Source organism: Nothobranchius furzeri, chromosome 15 (assembly GCF_043380555.1).
Source record: "Nothobranchius furzeri strain GRZ-AD chromosome 15, NfurGRZ-RIMD1, whole genome shotgun sequence".
Lineage (NCBI taxonomy): Eukaryota > Metazoa > Chordata > Actinopteri > Cyprinodontiformes > Nothobranchiidae > Nothobranchius > Nothobranchius furzeri.
Genome location: NC_091755.1, coordinates 29673271 through 29694151, shown reverse-complemented (window position 1 = coordinate 29694151; position 20881 = coordinate 29673271). Strand labels below are relative to the sequence as shown.

Genomic DNA, 20881 nt, shown 5'->3' with positions numbered 1-20881 from the left:
GCTTCTGAAAATAGAGCTGTAAATAACCTGACGAGCAATGGGTTTTCCTTTAAATAAATACCGATCAGGTTTATGTTGAAAGACAATAGAAAACGTTGCCCAGATATGCAGTTTACAGTATTTATAGCTGTAATATCTAGGTGCCAGCACCGTAATTTCATGCCCCAATGAGAATGGCAAGGTCACAGCAAATGCTTTGGCAGAGCATCTGCTAATACGGCGACTCATAAACAGGCACTACGTGTATCAGGTGCACCAAATAATACAGTATAATGAAATACAGAATAGCTTTCCGTTATTGTTCTTTTTTATGGTGTCGTCATTAGGTATAATTTATGTCTTAAAAATTCATCTCCCTACAGGTCGATCTGAAATGGGGGTCCAGGGGTCATTCCACAGGTTTTGGAGCCAATAATAAATCCCCAGTTCCTTTTTTGTCTTTTCCTTTTTATATGTAAAACTCACTTTCACCTTGTTCTTTTTTCCCTCTGGATCTAAGGGTTCTTTTATTTGTTCTTGTCTTCCTTTAAACAATAAACACATCAGAGCCTCCAATCAATTTAGCATGCTGCATTTTAAATAAAAAAAAGGATTTTTTTTTTCATTTCTAGGTGAAAAAAGGAAATAAACGTTTGTTTTCCTGAGCTATCACTAGCTACTAGGTTGTACATATTAATCTCAAGTATGTATGAGTAAAAAAAGGATTTTACATTTGAAGGTGAAATAGATTTTTCCCCCTTTTTTCTGTTGCTTTTCCTTTATTTGGGTAAACTGAGATCGCTGCAGGTCTCACTCAATAGTCTGTCACCATGTTGTCTGCTGTGGTCAGATGAATCAGGAGTCCAGGGACACATTATTGCTTATTTGACATTGCAGTCTGGCTGCACAAGCTCAGCACACGGCCTGCACCACTTCCTGGCACTCAGGACCTGCTGTAGACTAAAGGCTGACCAATATTTTTCTTCAATTCAACAATTTTCACGACCATTCCTGAGTATGGATGGGTACCTTTGATATTTGAATTGATTCGGTACTAATTCCCGGTATCTAGGAATCGATACCGGTACTTAACGGTACCAATTTTCGATACTTTTGAGTGTTCATTATTTTCATTCTCTTTTATAATTAAATATATATTTTTCTCAATATTTAACAATATTTTATAAATAGCACGAAAAATAACTGTTTGTATTTTAACATTGTCCTTGTAGTTTTATAAGCTGATAATTAAACTGAAGCAAACATCTTTATTGTGAATTAAATTTACTGTGTATCTTCATTCCTTTTGCCATCCTCTTTCATTTGATTTTTCCTACTGGGAAGTTAGAATTTCCGAGGAGAAAGCGAACGCACCATTAGCTGATAACAATGGTGGCAATGGAAGCTAATTTGTCAAGCAAACGTTATCTTAAACAGTTTATTTAACTGCTGGAGCAGATTTAAACGATGATGCCTCACACTTAGATCGTTGTCACTGGTTTCATCTTCACCCAATCACCCGTCGCATTTAGTAAAGTGAAGCCAAACTTTAGAGCGTGTTCATGTTCTTCTAGTCGGAAATTCGGAGTTCCGAGGAGAAAGCGAAACGGAAGCTAACATATCAAGCTAATGTTATCTTAAACATTTTATTTACGTACCATAGCAGATTAAGATGAGGATGTCTCACTTAGATTGTTGTCGCTGGTTTCATCATCACCCAGTTACCCATCACATTTAGTGAAGTGGACCCAAGCTTTAGCGTGCGTTCTTTCTACCATGCTGCTCTGTTTTCAACTGGCTTGCAGTGACCGACGACATAACGCTCTTGCGCATGCGCAGCTGTCTTGGCAAGTTCTCGTTATGAAGGACGGGTACCGAAACGAGGCACCGTTTGAAATGACATGAATCGGTGCTCAGTCGGTACTATGGAATTCGGTCGGTGCCTTAAAAAGTACCGAATTCGGTACCCATCGCTATGAATCCTGAGTAGATTTAAATAAGTGACTGAAGGAATCTCATCCTGGCTTCAGTTGCGTGAGAGATCATACAAGGAATTGTTTGTGCAATTTTGTCCATTTACAGGTGCTGGCCAGTAAATTAGAATATCATCAAAAGGTTGAAAATATTTCAGTAATTCCATTCAAAACGTGAAACTTGTACATTATATTCATGCAATGCACACAGACCAATGTATTTCCGATGTTTATTACGTTTAATTTTGATATTTATAGGTGACAACCAATGAAAACATCAAATCTGGTATCTCAGAAAATTAGAATATTCTAAAGGCCAATGAAAAAATGTTTGTTTCTCTAATGTTGGCCAACTGAAAAGAATGAACATGAAAAGAATGTGCATGTATAGCACTCAATACTTAGTCGGGGCTCCTTTTGCCTCAATAACTGCAGTAATGCGGCGTGGCATGGACTCGATCAGTCTGTGGCACTGCTCAGGTGTTATGAGAGCCCAGGTTGCTCTGATAGTCGTCTTCAGCTCCTCTGCATTGTTGGGTCTAGCGTATTGCATCCTCCGCTTCACAATACCCCATAGATTTTCTATGGGGTTAAGGTCAGGCGAGTTTGCTGGCCAATCAAGGACAGGGATACCATGGTCCTTGAACCAGGTGCTGGTGGTTTTGGCACTGTGTGCAGGTGCCAAGTCCTGTTGAAAGGTGAAGTCTGCATCCCCATAAAGTTGGTCAGCAGCAGGAAGCATGAAGTGCTCTAAAACTTCCTGGTAGACGGCTGCATTGACCCTGGACCTCAGGAAACAGAGTGGGCCAACACCGGCAGATGACATGGCACCCCACACCATCACTGACGGTGGAAACTTTACACTGGACCTCATGCAACGTGGATTCTGTGCTTCTCCGCTCTTCCTCCAGACTCTGGGTCCTTGATTTCCAAAGGAAATGCAGAACTTGCTTTCATCAGAAAACATAACTTTGGACCACTCAGCATCAGTCCAGTCCTTTTTGTCCTTGGCCCAGGCGAGACGCTTCTTGCGCTGTTTCTTGTTCAAGAGTGGCTTGACACACGGAATGCGACACCTGAATCCCATGTCTTTCATGAGTCTCCTCGTGGTGGTTCTTGAAGCGCTGACTCCAGCTGCAGTCCACTCTTTGTGGATCTCCCCCACATTTTTGAATGGGTTTGTCGTCACAATTCTCTGCAGGGTGCGGTTATCCCTAGAGCTTGTACACTTTTTTCTACCACATTTTTTCCGTCCCTTCGCCTGTCTGTTAATGTGCTTGGACACAGAGCTCTGCGAACAGCCAGCTTCTTTAGCAATCACCTTTTGTGTCTTGCCCTCCTTGTGCAAGGTGTCAATGATTGTCTTTTGGACAGCTGTTAAGTCAGAAGTCTTCCCCATGATTGTGGTGCCTTCAAAACAAGACTGAGGGACCTTTTAAAGGCCTTTGCAGGTGTTTTGAGTGAAACAGCTGATTAGAGTGGCAGCAGGTGTCTTCTATATTCAGCCTTTTCAGAATATTCCAATTTTTTGAGATACCAAATTTGGAGTTTTCATTAGTTGTCACTTATGAATATCAAATTTAAATGTAATGAACATTGGAAATACATTGGTCTGTGTGCATTGCATGAATATAATGTACAAGTTTCACGTTTTGAATGGAATTACTGAAATATTTTCAACCTTTTGATGATATTCTAATTTACTGGCCAGCACCTGTATATAGGGTGGATAACATGGAATTTCTCATTGAATGGAACTTCTTTGGTCGCTTTAAAAGTCTTTTAATTGTCTTTTCTTATATAAAAGTTATTAATACTTACTATTTAATTGCTTTCCTATGTTTGTAGAAATGTAATGTGCACTTCTACAGGACTGATGAGCAATGTCTAAAACCTTTAATGTTCTAAGCAGTTTTGAGATTGGTAGCAGTACACTTTGGGTTTGTCTGCACTTGGACTAGCCACTAGCTCATAGGTCCTGAAGAATGAAACTATAGGAGTGTCCAAATTCAGGGGTAGCATTATTGCACGCTCTGCGGTGCTAAGCAGATGTGTAATGCTACTGGTTCATAATTACATGCTGCATTTGATATTTCCTTTTCTAGATTCCTGGGACACCCCCCACCCCCCCACCCCAAGACGCTTTACAACACCATCAGTCATTCACCCATTCTCCCCTGGTGATGATGAGCTACATTGTAGCCACAGCTGCCCTGGGGCACACTGACAGAGGCCGTACACAGGCACCACCGGTCCCTCCGACCACCACCAGCAGGCACAGCGGGTTTAGTGTCTTGCCCAAGGACACAACGGCAGTGACCTGCAACCTACCGATTACGGGGCGAGCACTTAACTCCTGTGCCACCATTGCCCCACATGAAGCTCTACAGGACACGGAGCAGGCTTGAAAAAAAAGATGTTTTACCTACTTTACATCACAGTACAGGATAAGACAATCACTTTCACGGATTAAAAAAAAATCATACAAATCCTGAAAGGGCAAAACATCTATGTCAGCTTGCACTTGCAATATAGAACTGACTATAAGCTTCATGAACAGATATTATTCTGGAGAGGTTGTTTGTATAGAAGTTGTTCCTTGTAGGTAGGAGAGTTTTCCTGCCTTAAATATTTGCTAAATTTATTGTGACAATTCACATGGGAGCATGCTACCTAAAAATATAATAACGGACCTCCGTGCAACTCCAATTCATGACAACTGTCACTTTTCTATTAACCTGTCACATTTGACCTTTTTGTGTTCCTTAATCTTTAGGAAATAAAAAAGACCTACATTACACATAGATAGTAGTAATTGCATAGTAAAAAGTTTTTCTAAATCAATGAAAATCCAAGATATCATTTAAATGTGACTGTTTCCATTAGCTCATCATTCAGTAACTACAGGATGTTTCAGTTTTGGCTTTCTGTCTGTAATTTTCTCTTAATTGTTTTTGTTATAAATGAGTTGAAGCTGCGTTTTTAATATAGTTCTAATTATTTTCCTTTGTTTAGACTAGGATACTCATTAAACAATGAGACCCATAGCAATGGCAGCATATGGTGCCTGAAATAAAATCCTTTCTTGCCACAAAAGGAGATGTTCATATTAGATTTTTTCCTCTCTTCCCCTACGATTCTCCATCAGGGAGCCCTTTGCAATTTAATCATCACTAAAATCATTAAAAATATCTGAAGATTAAATTATATTGGCATTTGCAAAATTATGTAATACATTTACATTACAATGAAGAAATTAAAATAATGCATTTTAGCTGTCTGGGGTGTATGAAATCTCCACATGGGAAATATAACTGGAGAAGTGGACAGACTCTTATTTTCTTTGCCTTTGGTGGCAGTTAATAGGCTAGCAGTCTCAGATTTCATTGTGTGAACCTTTCTCCACTTCCTTTGATGGATGTCTCCGAAAATCTCAGTGGTGTTTCTCAATTGTGAAATGAAAATAAATTTTTGAGTCGAGGGTTTGTAAAATTGAATGAGATTTGACATACTCTCTGAATTGTACTTAAAACAATTTGTTAGAAGGTTGGGAAGTATTTAGTTACATTATTACAGCAAAGGGGCCATTTGGATTTTAACCCTAATTTGGAGGCGCTGAATAGTAGTGGGAATGATTTTAAGGATTTGTGTGGATTCCAGGGCTGACGGATGGGGAGGTAGAGTTGGCCATCCAGCGCTCTGGCAGCACTGAGGAAGTCCTGCCTTTGAGTCCCATGGGACACCCACTACCACCATATGCAGTTCCTGCACCACCCAGTAAGTACTCAGGCCTTTTTCTGCTCTTTTGCACCCATGAACCTAAATAATAATTACATTTTTGTGCATTTTATCATTCCAGTAACAACTTTGAAGTGATAAATTAGAAGCTTCAGCACATATATGAATTTGAAAATGTTTAATTGTAAATTTAGAAACAAAGAACATCATCTGAGCTCATGAAGCCTTGGGCTACTCTGTCTCAGGGGGTTCCACCTTAGCAAGACCCCACACCCCAACCTGTATCTTTATTACCTCAGGAGGTTGTGAATTCTGTCCACTGATTTACCAATGCAGAATGAAGTCCGCGTAATGCTTAACCCATATGACAATGATTCCAGATGTATTCCACCCTCATTTATTACCACACTGTCCTTGACTCCCTGGCATCTCATGTTTTGTAATGAAAGTGATGTTGATGGGATGGCCATGTAGTTAGGGAGACTCGCAGCTCTCCGTCCATTGTAGGGGGTTTTATATCAAAATGGCTATAAGGGAGCTGCATAATGAGGTGAGAGCGGGAAGTCTTGTATGGGGGGTCATGCTGAAAAGAGGGGGCTACCTGCTTATGATGTCCTTCTAACGGGGATGGTGCACAGAGACCCGCATCCATCTCTGTCGCAGTAATGGATACTCTGATCTCTATTTCCACATGGTAGAAGGACAGGAAGGCCTCCACTGAACCCAATAAATTTGAGAGGAGATTGGAAAAACGGGGGATGGAGTCCACAGTTTCACAGCTTAAGTGACCAAATAAAAAAAAAAGGAAGATGGCAGTGCTGAAGTGGTATAGAAAAGGGAAAGACAGTGCAAGAATGAGATGCCCTAAAGGAGGGGGGGAAAGAGCAAGTGAAGAGCCTCTAGTGATGCAGTCAGGCTTGTTCAGGGTCAAACACCCAACCCAAGGACTCTAAGGCCCTTCAGATGCCTGCTGTTCTGGGATAGGTGACAGTCTATCCCGGCTCTAATGTTGATGAAGACCCAAATTTATGTGGTTATCATATGGATGTTGAAGAATGATTCAAAAATTTTCGATGGGAAAGGTTACAGGTTCATGAGTGCGGCAGCAGTAGTGAAACTTGCCCTTCAGCAGGGAAAATAAAATGACACTCACCTTGAAAATATTCTATATATATATATATATATATATATATATATATAGTCTTGCATGAGTGGTCTCCTGTTTTATTTGCATATAAAATCACAAGTGCTAAGGCAAAAGATCAATGTAGTTTACCTACTTTAGGCAATAAACATGTTCAGCGAACCCATTAGGTGGAATCAGACCTGCAATAGAATATCAACAGTGTGCTTTAGAGGGGGACGCTTTGCAAAATTTGTATTTATTTTGGCTACATCAGAGTAAATAAAAAAACTCACTCATACTTCTCTAGATATGTTGGCTGTTTAGTGACATTTTCAGTTGAATGCCTCTCCTGAGTGGGGAATTTCCACCTTGACAGACAGTTGGCCTACCCAGATGACAGCTTGCACAATGACACACTTTCACATTATCCGTCACTCAGCACGACAGCCAACTTCTAAATGCACATATACACTCTTTCTACTTTTCTGTTTGCCTTAGGAGCTTTTTAACAAATAATATATGTATATTTTTAAGGAAGAAGCAGTTTTCCCCACTTACTTGTAATTATGTTTAACATTTCATAGTCGTTCAGCAAAAGGCAGTGGTTTTTTGTCTGATGGTTCCACATTTTAGTTTTTCTTTTATCATTTTGTATCCAGTACTTTTAAAAAATATTTGCCCTTACGTTTAATTTTTGTTGTTGTTCACATTAAACGGTTGAATATGGTACACAAACACCAAAGCGACATCTAGTGTGTGGCGGTTGTAGTTGCAACACTAGAACAAGGTTTCCAGCCGTCAGGAAACCAGGTTTGCTTCTGACACATGACATTTTTAATTTGGGTCCATGTTGTAGGCTTCACCTAAACTCACTCTGGTTTTAGATCTTTTACGGTCGCTCCTCTTCTGAGAAGGATAACGACATCTTCTGGAATTAGAAGCAGCTGCTTGAATTGCCAAGTCCGCCATCTTCCACAGGGTCAGCCTCGCTACGCCAAATGGACTGTTTTTTTGTATTTGGCAACCTGCAATGGCGCCCTCTGTTGGCTAGTAGATGAAGACATAAACCCAGTGTCGTGTCCTCCAAAATAAATGTCTGATTGTTTTTTAAATTAAAATATAGCTAGAAAGAAAATACTGTACTTCCATTCTCAGGGTTTTTCATGCATTCAAATTTGCATGGCGGCCGCCTCCCGCTATTTTTGTGCCGCCCCAGCCTGATTTCACTCTGGCCCCAGCTATATGGATGTTATTTTAACTGCAGTTGCAGCATTCCACCACTACAGGGGCGCTGTATCAGCAGCGGGGCACCAAAACCCGCTAAAACCACTGCAGAAAAAGTTCAAAAATAGCTTTTCTTGCTAGTTGGTACATATCTATGGTTGGTGCTATTGTAGGCTGACCATACGTCTTCTTTCCCCCAGACATGTCCACTTTTCACTCTCTGTCCTGGGCGTCCGCGGTGTCCTAATCAGTGGTTCCTAACCTGGGGTCCTGACCCCCACAAGGGGGCGCCAAAGCCTCTCAGTGGGTCGCCAGGACCTCTCTTCTTTAAAGGGTTAAAACTTCATTTATTACTTGTTTATAGCCTACATTTTGCTCACATTTTTTTTTCATGAGTGAAAAGTTTACTGATATTAAGACAGGAAATAATTAGTACAGAAAAAGTAACACACTTTTAAGAACATTTTGCTCAGCTCACTGTTTTATTTTCAAGTGTCAAAAGTTCATTAAAGGTGGGACTGGTTGATTAATCACAGCCTTTACAGTAAATAATCTAGTATAAACAGTAATATACACATTTAAGCACATTTTGCTCAGTGTATTTTTTATGTGTCAAACATTTATTGAAAGGAATGATTCATTTATCAGTGTTTACAAGAAACAATGTGTTCAGAAAAGTAATACAAACTGTCAAGCACATTATGCTCCGTTTGGTTTTGTTAATGACTTTGTTCTGTACTGGAGCCTACTATTACTGTTATCTATTGAATCAAAGCATATTAAAATGTGCTTGAACAATTTTATCATTTCTTAATAATGTTTGTACTGGAAGAGAGAATGGGAGGGGGTCGTCAAAAATTTTACTGGTAAAAACGGGGTCCCTTGGGAAAAAGGTTGGGAACCACTGTCCTACATTAATCAAAATGTCCGGTTTTTCATCAGGAGCACGGATCGAATAATGGGGGGCTAGATATCGTTCAGGGAAAGATCCAGTTTCTGCCTATATTACAATATTTATGGACTCCCAGTGTAACGGGATTTTGTTGAGCAGAGCGCTGATGGTTGGTGTGCCCGCTGCGTCCAGTGCACGATACATCCTCAAGGTGGCGCAACAAAACATTATTATTAACACATGATCGTTCATATCCGTTTAAATCCTCCGGTATTCTGTTTTGTACTCGTTCCTGGCGCGCTCCGCTCATCGTGTGCTGCGGTGATTTCACCTCACTGACGCAGCATCGAAACGCGCACTCCGCTTTGCGGTCAGGAGATCCCTTTGATCTGCTCAAAAGTAACTGATGAGGTGAAAAGGTAAGAATCCAGGCAGCAGTTTTTCTGGAGAATTTAGAGGAGATGCAGGAAGATGAGAGACAGACAGGACAGGAAAATATCCTGTGTTGGACAGGTGCTGTGTCTTGTTTCTAATTCCATGTTCTGTTCGTTCTGTTTTTTAAAACACAGACACGGTTTCGTTACCTGTGTTTTCGCTATGTTTCGTCTGCGGCTGCAGACTTCCTCAGGCTGACGCTGATGGTGGCGCGTCACTTCCTTCTCCGTTTATCTGCGGGCAGCAGAGGACGTTGTCGCCCTCTGGGCTAAAAGGCAGAATATACATTTTGTTTGTTTTTTCTCATTACATTGGAACTTCATGTTGTCCCACATTTGGCAAGTTGGGATCTGGTCACCCTAAATTCAGATCACCTTCAATACTCAGTCACACACCCAGGGCCGTTTCAAGGCATTTTGGGGGCCAAGGCAAAACGGAACACCCCCAACCCTAACCCGTACATAATAGACATGCCACCATTAAAATGTTAGTAGCAGAAATTAAATGTTATTACCATTTCCAATACAAATGCATGTTAATGAAATGCATGATATTTTACTGCACATATTTATGTGTTATTTTGACTAAGATGAGTGTTATTAATACAAACTTAAAATGTTACTGAAATGTAGGTCAAATATATAAAAATATTTTAACTATAAATATCAGATGGGAAAAAAGGAACTAAACACCAATCTAATGCATATTATTGAGCCTTTTATAATAGTTTGCCTTTAAAAAAGTGAGGCAGTTGAATGCACAGAGTACGCATGTGCTGGCGCATGGTCAGGATGGTACCACCTCTGCCTCAATTTGAGCCAGGAAAAGCCCTGATTCTGCACACCTCTAAATGCCCCATGGAGGTATTATTTTTGTAAAAATATAGCTTTTTATTAAATTGTACCATATTCAACTTTTAAATGTTTTAAATCATCAAATAACTTTACATATCAGACAAACAAAAGCTGAACACATACAGAAGGCAGCTTTGTAATGATTATTTTGTTTATTGAATAAAAAAAAGCTATCCAAACCAACCACAAACAGTAACTGACCCCTAAACATAATAATTGGTTGTCAAGCATTTGTAATAACCAGTAATGAGTCTCTCACATCACTGTGGAGGACCTTTATCCCGCTCCCCTCTATTTTCAATCAGCCACATTGGAGAGTTTGCCAATAGGGAGGTGTATTGGCAAGAATCTGGTTGTACAAGACAGTTCAGGGAAAACATTCTGATATACTGCAATACCAAAAGCCAGTTTATATTTTTAAATATTTGCAAAAATTATATTTGAATTTGACTGAATTTAATTGAAAAACTTGGGGCTGATGCTTTAAAGACACATCTGGTTTAATCTTGAGAAGGAACGTGATCATACCTGCTGCCCACTAGCAGTTGGGGTTTGAATTACGCCCAAAAGAAAAACAGTAAGTAAACAGCATGTAAATTCCCATAAAAAATCCTAATACAAAATATCAGGAAATTTCAGTGTATTGCTATTTTCTTACATTCCTATTTTCCAGCAGGGCATTCTAAGGTTGAATTGCAAAGAGAGCAGTTACTTTTTCATTTAGAGCCGGGTTGGTTTGGATAACTTGTCTTTATTAATTGAACTCTGTATTTTGCATTAACTCACATGATCTGATCTTAGGGAGCTAATGCAACACTGTAGGGGTATTTTCTCTGAAATTCCTACATTATATCATTAAGATCATGTAGTTTCAGACCATCAGCATTTAATCTGCATTGTTTTCTTTCTCAAGCTCCTGCAGGTTACAGATGGAGAGACTATGGCGCACTCACTGTTGTTATGGTGGGCATCGCTTTTGGCTTTCATCAGCTTTACAAGGCAAGTTACCATAACATTATGACTATTTACTGACTATTCTCTCACAGTAAATGTATAATCTACGTACAGCACCCTAAAATGGTTTGTATTTCCTCTCCTTTGTTCTACACAGCAGAGTCAGTAGACTACAAACTGTGGCGCCCTGACCCGTCTCTACATCAGAGCATGATCTCATTTTAACTCCTTTATTCTTTTTACCGTTTCTATCAAATAGATATTTTTCCAATAAGAATTACATTTACCATCACAGCACAGAACCGTTATTTTGAACGTCCTGCGGTCTAAAATAAAGCCCTGGGGTTTTTATTGGGCTCAGCAGCCCTTGAACATGAGCTCACGAGGTTCCTTGTCCACCGTGACATTGATCCCACACTGGTTGTTAGTAGTAGTCTGAATGACATATGGAAACCATTACTCTAGTTTTAGAAGGGAAAAGGACTTCTAGCACTAGCTCTTTTCCTGGATGACAGGTCTTTCTGCTTTGTGTTTATAAGAGCCCATAACATGTACGTACATATACCTATCTGGGTGTATGTACACATACCGTCCTGACAGGGAAGTTTCTTTAAATTCTTTTTATTTCCTATTAATCATTCAAAGCTTTTTCTACAGCTGCACACCCGTTGTCTTTCTGAGCTGGATAAAACAAACAGTGTACCAGCCCACTGTTTCCTACACAGAAATGTTGTTTGGTAGCAAGGAATCCCTGGTGGGATGGCACAGGTTGCTGTCATGTCACCCAAGTGTTGCGCCAGTCACACCATATGTCCAGGCTTATTTATTTATGTTATGGAACACCTTGTAAACACCACACTCTCAGCAACCCACTTATTAATTACCACGTGTTGACACCATTTCATCTTTTTTTTTTTTTCTTTTCTAAAAAGTGTTTATTACTTGCACCGGTGTAGCACTTTGTCCCCTGAGCTGGAGAGGAAATTCAGCAGAGCTCCGATCTGGAAGCGAGGAATCTGGAAGTTTCTTCTTTGATGTCTCACATTACAGATTTGAAAGATGCTCACTTCGGGTTCCTTAAGAAACATAAGCACATTGTTTATTTTAGTTAAAAATGACTCAACGCATACATTTTAAGGGCTAACCAAAATGAATTATTCATTCTAATGAAAATGATAAATAACCCACACGTGTATAGCGCCTTTCATAGTGAGAGGACTCCAAATACACTACAGTGTATCATTCATCCACAGACACACACACACACGCTGATGGGGATGAGCCTCAGCTACCCTGGGCTTCACGGACTGAGGCTAGGCTTCCAAGCATAGGCACCATCAGTCCCTTCGATCACTACCAGCATGCAAAGTGGGTTGTCTTGCCCAAGGACACACCTGCAGAATTCTCTGTCAGGAGCCGGGATTGAACCTGCAACCTTCCGATTACTGGACAACCCGCTCTACCTCCTGAGCTACGTCTTCGCTGAGTAACACCCATGCCGAATAGCAAACACACTCTTGTGACTATCAAACATGCATAAAATTAGATGTTGTTTGCTAACTAGTAGGTTAGGTAGAAGGTGCAGTGCAAGAATTTGGCAATAACATATACAGGTGAGGTGATCCGATCTATTACGATACGATCAGGCGACATTTACATTGGCGTCTACGTTGATTAATAGTAACAAACTGGGAGCCTTTATCCTGGTTTACATGTACGTTAGACAGCTGAACTCTAATGAAGTCCATTCCACTCCAGTACTGGAGGTGGCGACATGCGCTCTTTTGTGTTGGCATTCTTCCAGCTAGCTTATAGCAACACAAATAGCAAGCAAACCCTGACTGGAGTTAAAACAGGACACACACAATGGCTGAAGTAATGAACAACAACAACAACAATGCTGCAGCACAGTTTATTTGGTACATGCTGTACTGTTTCATGGTGTTACAACTGTTATTTTGTGGCGATGACGTTAACAGAAGATTGCCTCTTCACTTTCGGAAGTTACCGGTATCAGGTTGACGAAGCCGTTTACATGCAGACGCGGTCAGTATCCTACTGCATTATCTGGGTGCTTCAGCACATTTAGAGCCAGTTTGCCTTCAGCAAGACTAACGCGTTTACATGCATTTTTTTTTAATGGTTTCAGTCTATTTAGGGCAACAGTTCATTTTTCGGAGTGTTATCGAGAGATCTCGTCGTTCTGTCAGAATGAAGGGGATAAAAGCTGCCAAGTAGCAGACAGAGTCCAATTGCACCACACTAGACTATACATAGACAGTCAATATTTCGTTACCAATTCTCAATGAAAATTGGATCAATTCAATATAATAACACAAGATATCGGGTTATTTCAATGTATCAATATTTTCTCATATCAAAACTAAGTGGTAGCAAATAAATGGCCTTTAGGTTTAGAGGAACTACATTATTTGTTTTTCTACAGAGGTCGGTCTGTTGGTTTGCTCCATACTGTCAAGTATTTTTAGGGTTAATGAGAAATGCTTCATTACATTAGTCTTTAATCGTAAATTATTATCAACAGTACAATTTTCACAACAGCTTCTATTTACACATCTGTTTCACAAATGATTTAAATGACTAATGATCTTGTAAAGCTGCTGATTAATGGATTGAACACTTGATGTATGTACCCAGCTCGTATCAATTGCTTTGATTCTTTGCTGTGGAAGGACAAACGCTTAACTATTCAGTTTGACAATTTGCCATGTGTCCAATCAACTGTGGCTTTGACCTCGCTCCAGCAGCTCTAGGTGGTCTTGTCTTTTCCTCATCTTTCTGTGTCTTTTTACCAGAGAGAAGCGTAATATTGTGCCATGCTTTTAATTGCAGAAATACATCCTTCCCCTCATTATGGGGAGCCGAGAGGACAAGAAGCATCTGCAGAGGATGGAAAGCAACATTGCAGCAATGAGTGGCACGCTGACACAGACAGGTGAAGATTAATATCTTCATCACTTTCTCCCTCCTTAACATTTTCCCTCATTTATCTGTCGCCAAAATCGGGGGGCCCCGCACGTTTTTAACAAATGACGCCGCTGTCATTTCGCTTTAATTTGAAATTGCTTGTTTACTGTCAGGCTCGGGCTCAATTAATTACGTTTCGCTGAAAAGCTCTTAACCTCGGAATATTAATGAGGAGTTGGGAAATGACAACTTTTCTCCCTTTCATCCCCCCTTCCATCCGTTTCCCCCCTGCACCAACCTCACCCCCCATCCGAACCTCCATCCCCATCATCATCAGCCACCCTCTCCCCTGTAGGTGGGCAGAAAGTTCATTTTAATTTTGTGTGTTAGCGAGTGTTTGTGTTTGCGTGCAGCACGCCGCTGTGTGGTGTCTGGGCTCAGCACTGGCCCTAGAGTGATTAAGTGCACAGTGACAGGTGCAGCTCCAGTGTTGGACAGGTGAAGAATTTCAACCTGGCTGTCAGATGTGGAGAGAGAGAGCGAGAGAAGCAGGGGGAGAGACACGTTTTTAGCTCTTTGTCAGTATAATTAAAAATCCAGGGAGGCGTAAATGAGAGAGGCACTCTGAGAAACTTAGGTCTTGTTAGCAGTAGTGTTAAACTGGAGTGTGTTTCCACCTGAAAGCTACTGATCCCGATTTTACATTTCAGTATTTTAACAGTAATCACATCATTTTTTTTCTTCAATTCAAATTTTTGCGATAGTCAAAGCCCTGAATTAGTGCTGTCTCGATACCATAGGAGGAAGCATCTCACTTTGTCTGATATTTAAAGCAGTTTTCCACCAAACTGGCTTGCATCATTGCACAAATTAAGTCTTTATCAGACATGCCACTTTTAGCGTCTCGCGGCAGCTAAGAAGCTGTGAAGGAGAACGTTAAATGTGAAAGAAAGAAGAAGCTTGCAAAAGATGGAGGAAACAAGTTCTGAGTAAATCCAGTGATGATTTCTGTTTGTGTTCAAGACAGGCACATAACACTTAGATTCTTGGGTGGAAATGTGTGTGCCAAATGTCATTTGAATTAGTGAGAGTCATCTGCGTGTGAGCTTTCTGCCCTTAGATATGTACGAATTTCCTGGAAAAACAGGGCAGGCGTGAGGCGTCCATAAAAACCTTTTCACCTCCTTTTTTGGATTTTCCTTTGAACGTCAAATGAAAGCAAACTCAGAATTTGCGTTTCCAGCTCCTGCTTGGGGCCCACAGATGAAAATATAGCTGTTATCATTTTATTCAGCTACACCCATTCTATTGTTCTCCGGCTGGGCGTGGTCGGTGGAAGGCAGGAATTGTGTGAGAATGGCGTGCAAGGTGTGCCACTTTAAATCTGATTAACAAATATCTGCTGTTTTATGGTCATTTTCTCCCAACTATGCAAACACATTTCCCCTGGCTATTTTACTGCCCATTCTTGCCCTACATATCACTTTTTGGAGATTTGCCAACTTACACACCCTGTTCAGTTTGTCTGGAAGGACAGGATTGCACCGATATGGTTGTTTTTACGTGAGATCTTCAATACGGAAAGACAAAAAAAAATACCACACTTTGGTCTTTTCTTGAGCCAGTGTGTAGCATTAATTTGCTATAACTGCAGTAGCCAATCTGCTATTGTAGTTAATGACTGTTGTAGTTAACAGTTGGGGAGAGGGGTTGCAATTACACGGAGAGTTTTCTCCCTCTTGCTCGCCCGCTCTTCACTGCACCGAGTAACAGCAACCGACTGCTTCGCCGCTGCCAATTGCTTGAACCCCCTTTTGTTAAAGTTCATGTATTTCTCTAGTGCCAGGCGCAATGAGGTGATGTATCCTTCTGAATGGGGACTACATTAGTCTTACTCACCAGGCCCAGCTAAGAGTAAGGGCCCTGACTCCCATTATGATTTGCCTACAACTTCACACAGACAATTAATGAATGAATCTTGGATCTCCTTCAGCGCTCCCAGGCTGTAATGGAATTGTGAGGCTGTTTGGGCACTCTTTGTTGGTGAGAGCCATATTGGTGACCAGCTGGCCATTAAAGACAGAGACAAACCCGGACATATGTAGTGTACATTATAGCGAGGTGTTTACTGAATAATTTACTGAATACACAGTGTGCACCCCCCTCATGGCAGCCGCGAGCCTCACACATCATCTTATCTCTGATTCTCTCTCTCGCTCTCTCTCTCTCACACACACACACACACACACACGCACACACACACACACACACACACACACACGCACGCGCGCACACACACACACACACACACACAGTAGATTCTGATTCATGCCGGGCCAAAGTCTTTGACTGTATTAATATTCTTGGCTCCGTGTCTGTGATAACTTGGAAGAAGAAGTTGTGCATTTTTGTCGAGTGTCTGATCAGGACAAAGCAGCCAACTTTGTAGATTTGGGTTTCAAACTGTTTTGCTGAAAATATGGTGCCAGTGGTGTTTCACAGGCGCAGCATTATGGGCTGCCAGAGTCACCCACACTTCTGGAAAAGCTGTTCTGTGGTGAGGGGGATTCAGAGTCTAATAGGGCTGCTCGTGGTTTGGAGTGCACACCCTGTCACGGTAACACCTTTTTAAGCAGAGAGCCACTATTTCACATTTTATTGCCGTCGTCAGAAGGGCCAGTAGTGCTCTGGCTCAGAAACTGGGTAGAACTAGAGTTATTTGCACAGTGGTCTTTTGGTCCCAACTAACAGTTCTGTTCCAACTTGTAATCTGTTAGATTTTTCAAGCCTGAAAAGATCAAACGTCTCAGCTCCCCACCTATATTGATACAGCTCCACCCATTTAAACACAGGTGTCGCTACAAGATATTAGCGTCTTTGAAAGATCAAATACTTTTTATTCTGTGCTGGGGTTTTCAAAAGAAGTGCAGCAGCTCCCGAGCCGCTCTCTGTCTTTTGTCCTGGCTTCGGTTGATATGGGAGGAGGGTTCTTTACATCCAGTCCAGCCGGCTGCAGCTTAGGCTTTTAACCATTGGCCTGACAACCTCAGCAGTGGACCGCCACAATATCTGTTGATGTTAATCCTATTAGACTTGATTTAACACTTTACACGCCCATGATTTATATGAATGTTTATTGGTTTTCTGTAATATAATCAGCTCAGGGAAACTTAATGCATTGTTTGGTAATACATGCGTGACTGGAAGCAGGGGGCAAAAAAACTGTGCCTGGTGTTATTTGAAATCATACACCTTCGGCCAACACCAACACTTGAACTAATTCAATCTTCAAAGTCAATGGAAAAAGAACAATATTTATTAAGGTTAGGAGGGACATTTTGTCTGGCAGCCTCCTCCAAAATGAAAGCTTTGTTTTTTTCCTTTGTTGATCGTTTGAGGGTTTAAGATGCATTAGAAGGCAGTGTCTGGGTGGATAATAGAAGGTTAGAGACTGTTATTTAATTTAGGTTCAGACACTAGAGATTAATGCCTCCGTCCTATGTGAACCCCTCCCTTACCTGCCTCTACCCCCGCCGCCTCAGACCAAAACGATGCACCTAAACTTAGCAGGTATTAGCTTTGATTACAATTCTTAGAGGACGGCTTTGATCAATAGAGCAAGTTAAGCCTCGTCAGTTCTGTCATCATCTCTTGGAAGCAAATCAGCGTATCACTAAATAATTTTATCAAACGTTCTTCTTATGTACATATCTAATGCATTTTCTTGTTATTTTACAGTCAGCCAGCTCCAACAAACCCTCGCCTCTATCCAGGAGCTCCTGACGCAGCAACAGCAGAAAATCCAGGAGCTCTCTCAGAAACTGGCTGCAGCTGAGGTACAGTCACCATTTAACCTGCAGCTCACTTAACGGCTTCTTTTAAGTCACATGATTTTCCCAAATCCAACTTGCCGTTGCAGATATCTATCTATACAGCTCAGCTGAAAATAAAGTGTTGACATGAAGCAACTTCATGATGCTTTCTGCGGTTTCGACAGCACATTTGAGATTTATTTTAAAGGAAAGCTCAACAGGCTCTCGTTCTGAAACTTCCAAGGAGCTCAGTAAACATAAAGTTGTAGGTTAAAATCTGAGATTGATGAGGAGAGAGATGAGGCTTCCCCTGGCCTCTGTGTACTAAAAGATTTTATTCTGCCCAAGTCATAACTACCCAAGACAGACAGCATTATTATACTGTATATCACCAGAATACAAGCTACAAAAAAAGGTGGATCTCATCATAGAACCATAATCTTTAACCATACCACCTTGATTTTTATAGACTGTGCCCATAATCTGCTCAGAATTGTAAGTGTTTTGGTGAATCCTGCTGAGTGATTGTTTTAAAAACTTGTGAGGGGATGAAATGTTGCTTGTTTTTTATAACCCTGCTCATAAATCGCTTTATGATCACTGGGCTCTAAAAATTGCCTTGAAAGAGACAATCTTAGACAATGTTTTATGTCCACAGCTTGTTAAGCACGTGGGTGCATAACCGTAGCATCTGGATGTCACAGGAAAACATATGTGGACACATCTGCTTCGGCACAGACGTGGAGAAAAAGTTCTAATCTCTTCCCAGCAAGGAGTTTGTGAAAGAAAAAGAAAAAAAGACATATAGCTGATAGGGATGTGTATTGGTGAAATTCTGGCGATACAATACGTATTACGATACAGGGGAGACGATACAATATATCACGATATATTGCGATACATTCAGTCAGACGATATTGGCGATTTTTTAGACTAAATTTATTATAGGAAAATTCAATAAACAGTCCATACTGATACTTGACATGTTTAACCATAACAGAGGGATTTACATTTCAATGGTGGAAACAAAACCCATTACACACTGCTGCTAACTAGTGTTCTGCGTTTGAATTGCACCACAAGAAAAGAAAATACACAAATGTTTCCATGTAAATTCTTCCAAAAATTAGATACGCGACTTTTGAATATTGATACGTTTTTGCAAGAAAAAATATCACGATATATTGAGATATCGATATTTTTGATACACTGCTTTTGAATATCGATATTATATCGCTGGGTAAAATATCACGATATATTGCCATAATCGACATTTTCTTACATCCCTAATAGCTGATTTTGTCAGTGTTTTTTTGTTTTTCTTTCTTTCTTTCTCTGTGTTGTGGAAAACAGTGAGGGCTAAGTCAGCATGTGTGAGTTTGTGGATGCGGTGATCTGATTTGACCCGTGCTGGTCTGAAACCCAACTACCGACGGCAGTTCTTCCGTCAGACACAAGGTCCAATTAGAACAATGAGTTTTCTTCGGCACAAAGGGACAATGGATGTTATTCCTTTTCATTTGTCATCTCTAAATCACAGATTGGATTAAAGAGTCTACTTCATTTGCTATGAGTGCCTTGTTGGACAGCAGTAGTGTATAAAACGTATATTTCCCATCAAAACACCCATTAAACAAATCATAAACCCTGCTTTATAGTTCTGGTGTTGATGTTAAATTTTCCTTGTGAGTCGGCACGAGGCCTTCTGTTGTCTCAGGCCATGAGGGAAATGGGGAAATTGTTTTCAGGTCCTGGATGTTTGATGAGAAACACATGTTGGAGCCGGGGAGCTACTTATCATTCACCGTTTGTGGCTTTCAGGGTTTGCTGCGCTACGCCGCTTAAAGCGCGCCACGCTTAGCAATTATACCTCTCAACACGGAAATGTGCCTTTAACCCAAAACACATGGAGACCTCTGTTTCCTCAGCTGCTAAGTAAACATTTCTCATAGTTTGAAACCGCTCAATTGTGGTGTGGGCCCGCTGTCCCTAAAGTGGGGACCTCATTATGGAAGTGAGTTTAAGCAGACTGACTCGTGTCCACAGAACGCCGGCTGATGCAGCATCTTTCCAGATTTAACTGTTTTCTTACTCGTGTTTCTGTGAGAACACGCTGCCGTGTGCCACCGCCGGCGTTGAGGCTAAACGTCGCCCCAGAAAGATTCCTCCCTGATGTTAAACAGCCAACTCTTTTTCTGCCCCATTATCATTACAAATCTGCCTGTTAACTGTGTTTGCCCTGCTGTCTCAACTTACTGATCGTTCTCTTTATTAGTGGATACTACATAGAAGATTAGAAAACGCCTCCTTGCTTACAGAAGATAAAGTGCCAGTGAGAAAGAGCATAAATAGAGCTAAATCAATTGCACTGTACCAGCGTTTCGACTCAAAAACACTCCTCTGGGGACTTCTATAGGAAACTAATTCCATCATAAATATACATGTGTTACACAAAAACAGACTGTCTGCCAGCGGACTAACTGTGAATTAATTTGCCTTCAGACGCTGTTAAACAAGGCTTGTTAAAGATCTTATCTTGCTGCTAATGGTCCAAAGGCATTTATCTTCATTTAGCCAGATGTGCTGCCATCCTAAATTTTAGTTGTTGCTTTTTTAAGTCCTTGTAAGATATAGCTTTTTAAAAAATTCAACACTTGGAGCATAAATTAAGTTCCCACCTGAGACGTGATAGTTAAAAGGCTTTTTAAACACATTAGAGGAAATCTTAGTGTGAACAGTAAAAAGAACCCCACACACAGCCAGCTGGGGTTGATTGAATGGGTTGGACTTCCTTCATAGGCGGGGTTATTTTTGTTTTTGGGTGTTTGGCTCATTTGTTTAGTGGCTTTTTTCCATTCATGCATGGTACTTTTTAAAATGGGAAGTTTCAAGTGCAGGAAATTCTCATTTCTGGTTAAGCATCGGTGAAACCTAACAGCCCTGCACCTGTATGCCAAAAAGGGGCG

At 40.8% G+C, this 20881-nt stretch overlaps 1 protein-coding gene across 1 annotated transcript in view; it reads left to right on the top strand.

Annotated features, from left to right (window-relative positions):
- The window catches only part of pex14 (peroxisomal biogenesis factor 14), a 64448-nt gene that overhangs the window by 30743 nt on the left and 12824 nt on the right, over window positions 1–20881 (top strand). The window contains exons 4-7 of the mRNA XM_015967630.3: window positions 5613–5729; window positions 11135–11220; window positions 14029–14131; window positions 17842–17939. Coding sequence (XP_015823116.3) covers window positions 5613–5729; window positions 11135–11220; window positions 14029–14131; window positions 17842–17939 — 404 coding nt within the window. The remainder of the gene's footprint in view (window positions 1–5612; window positions 5730–11134; window positions 11221–14028; window positions 14132–17841; window positions 17940–20881) is intronic.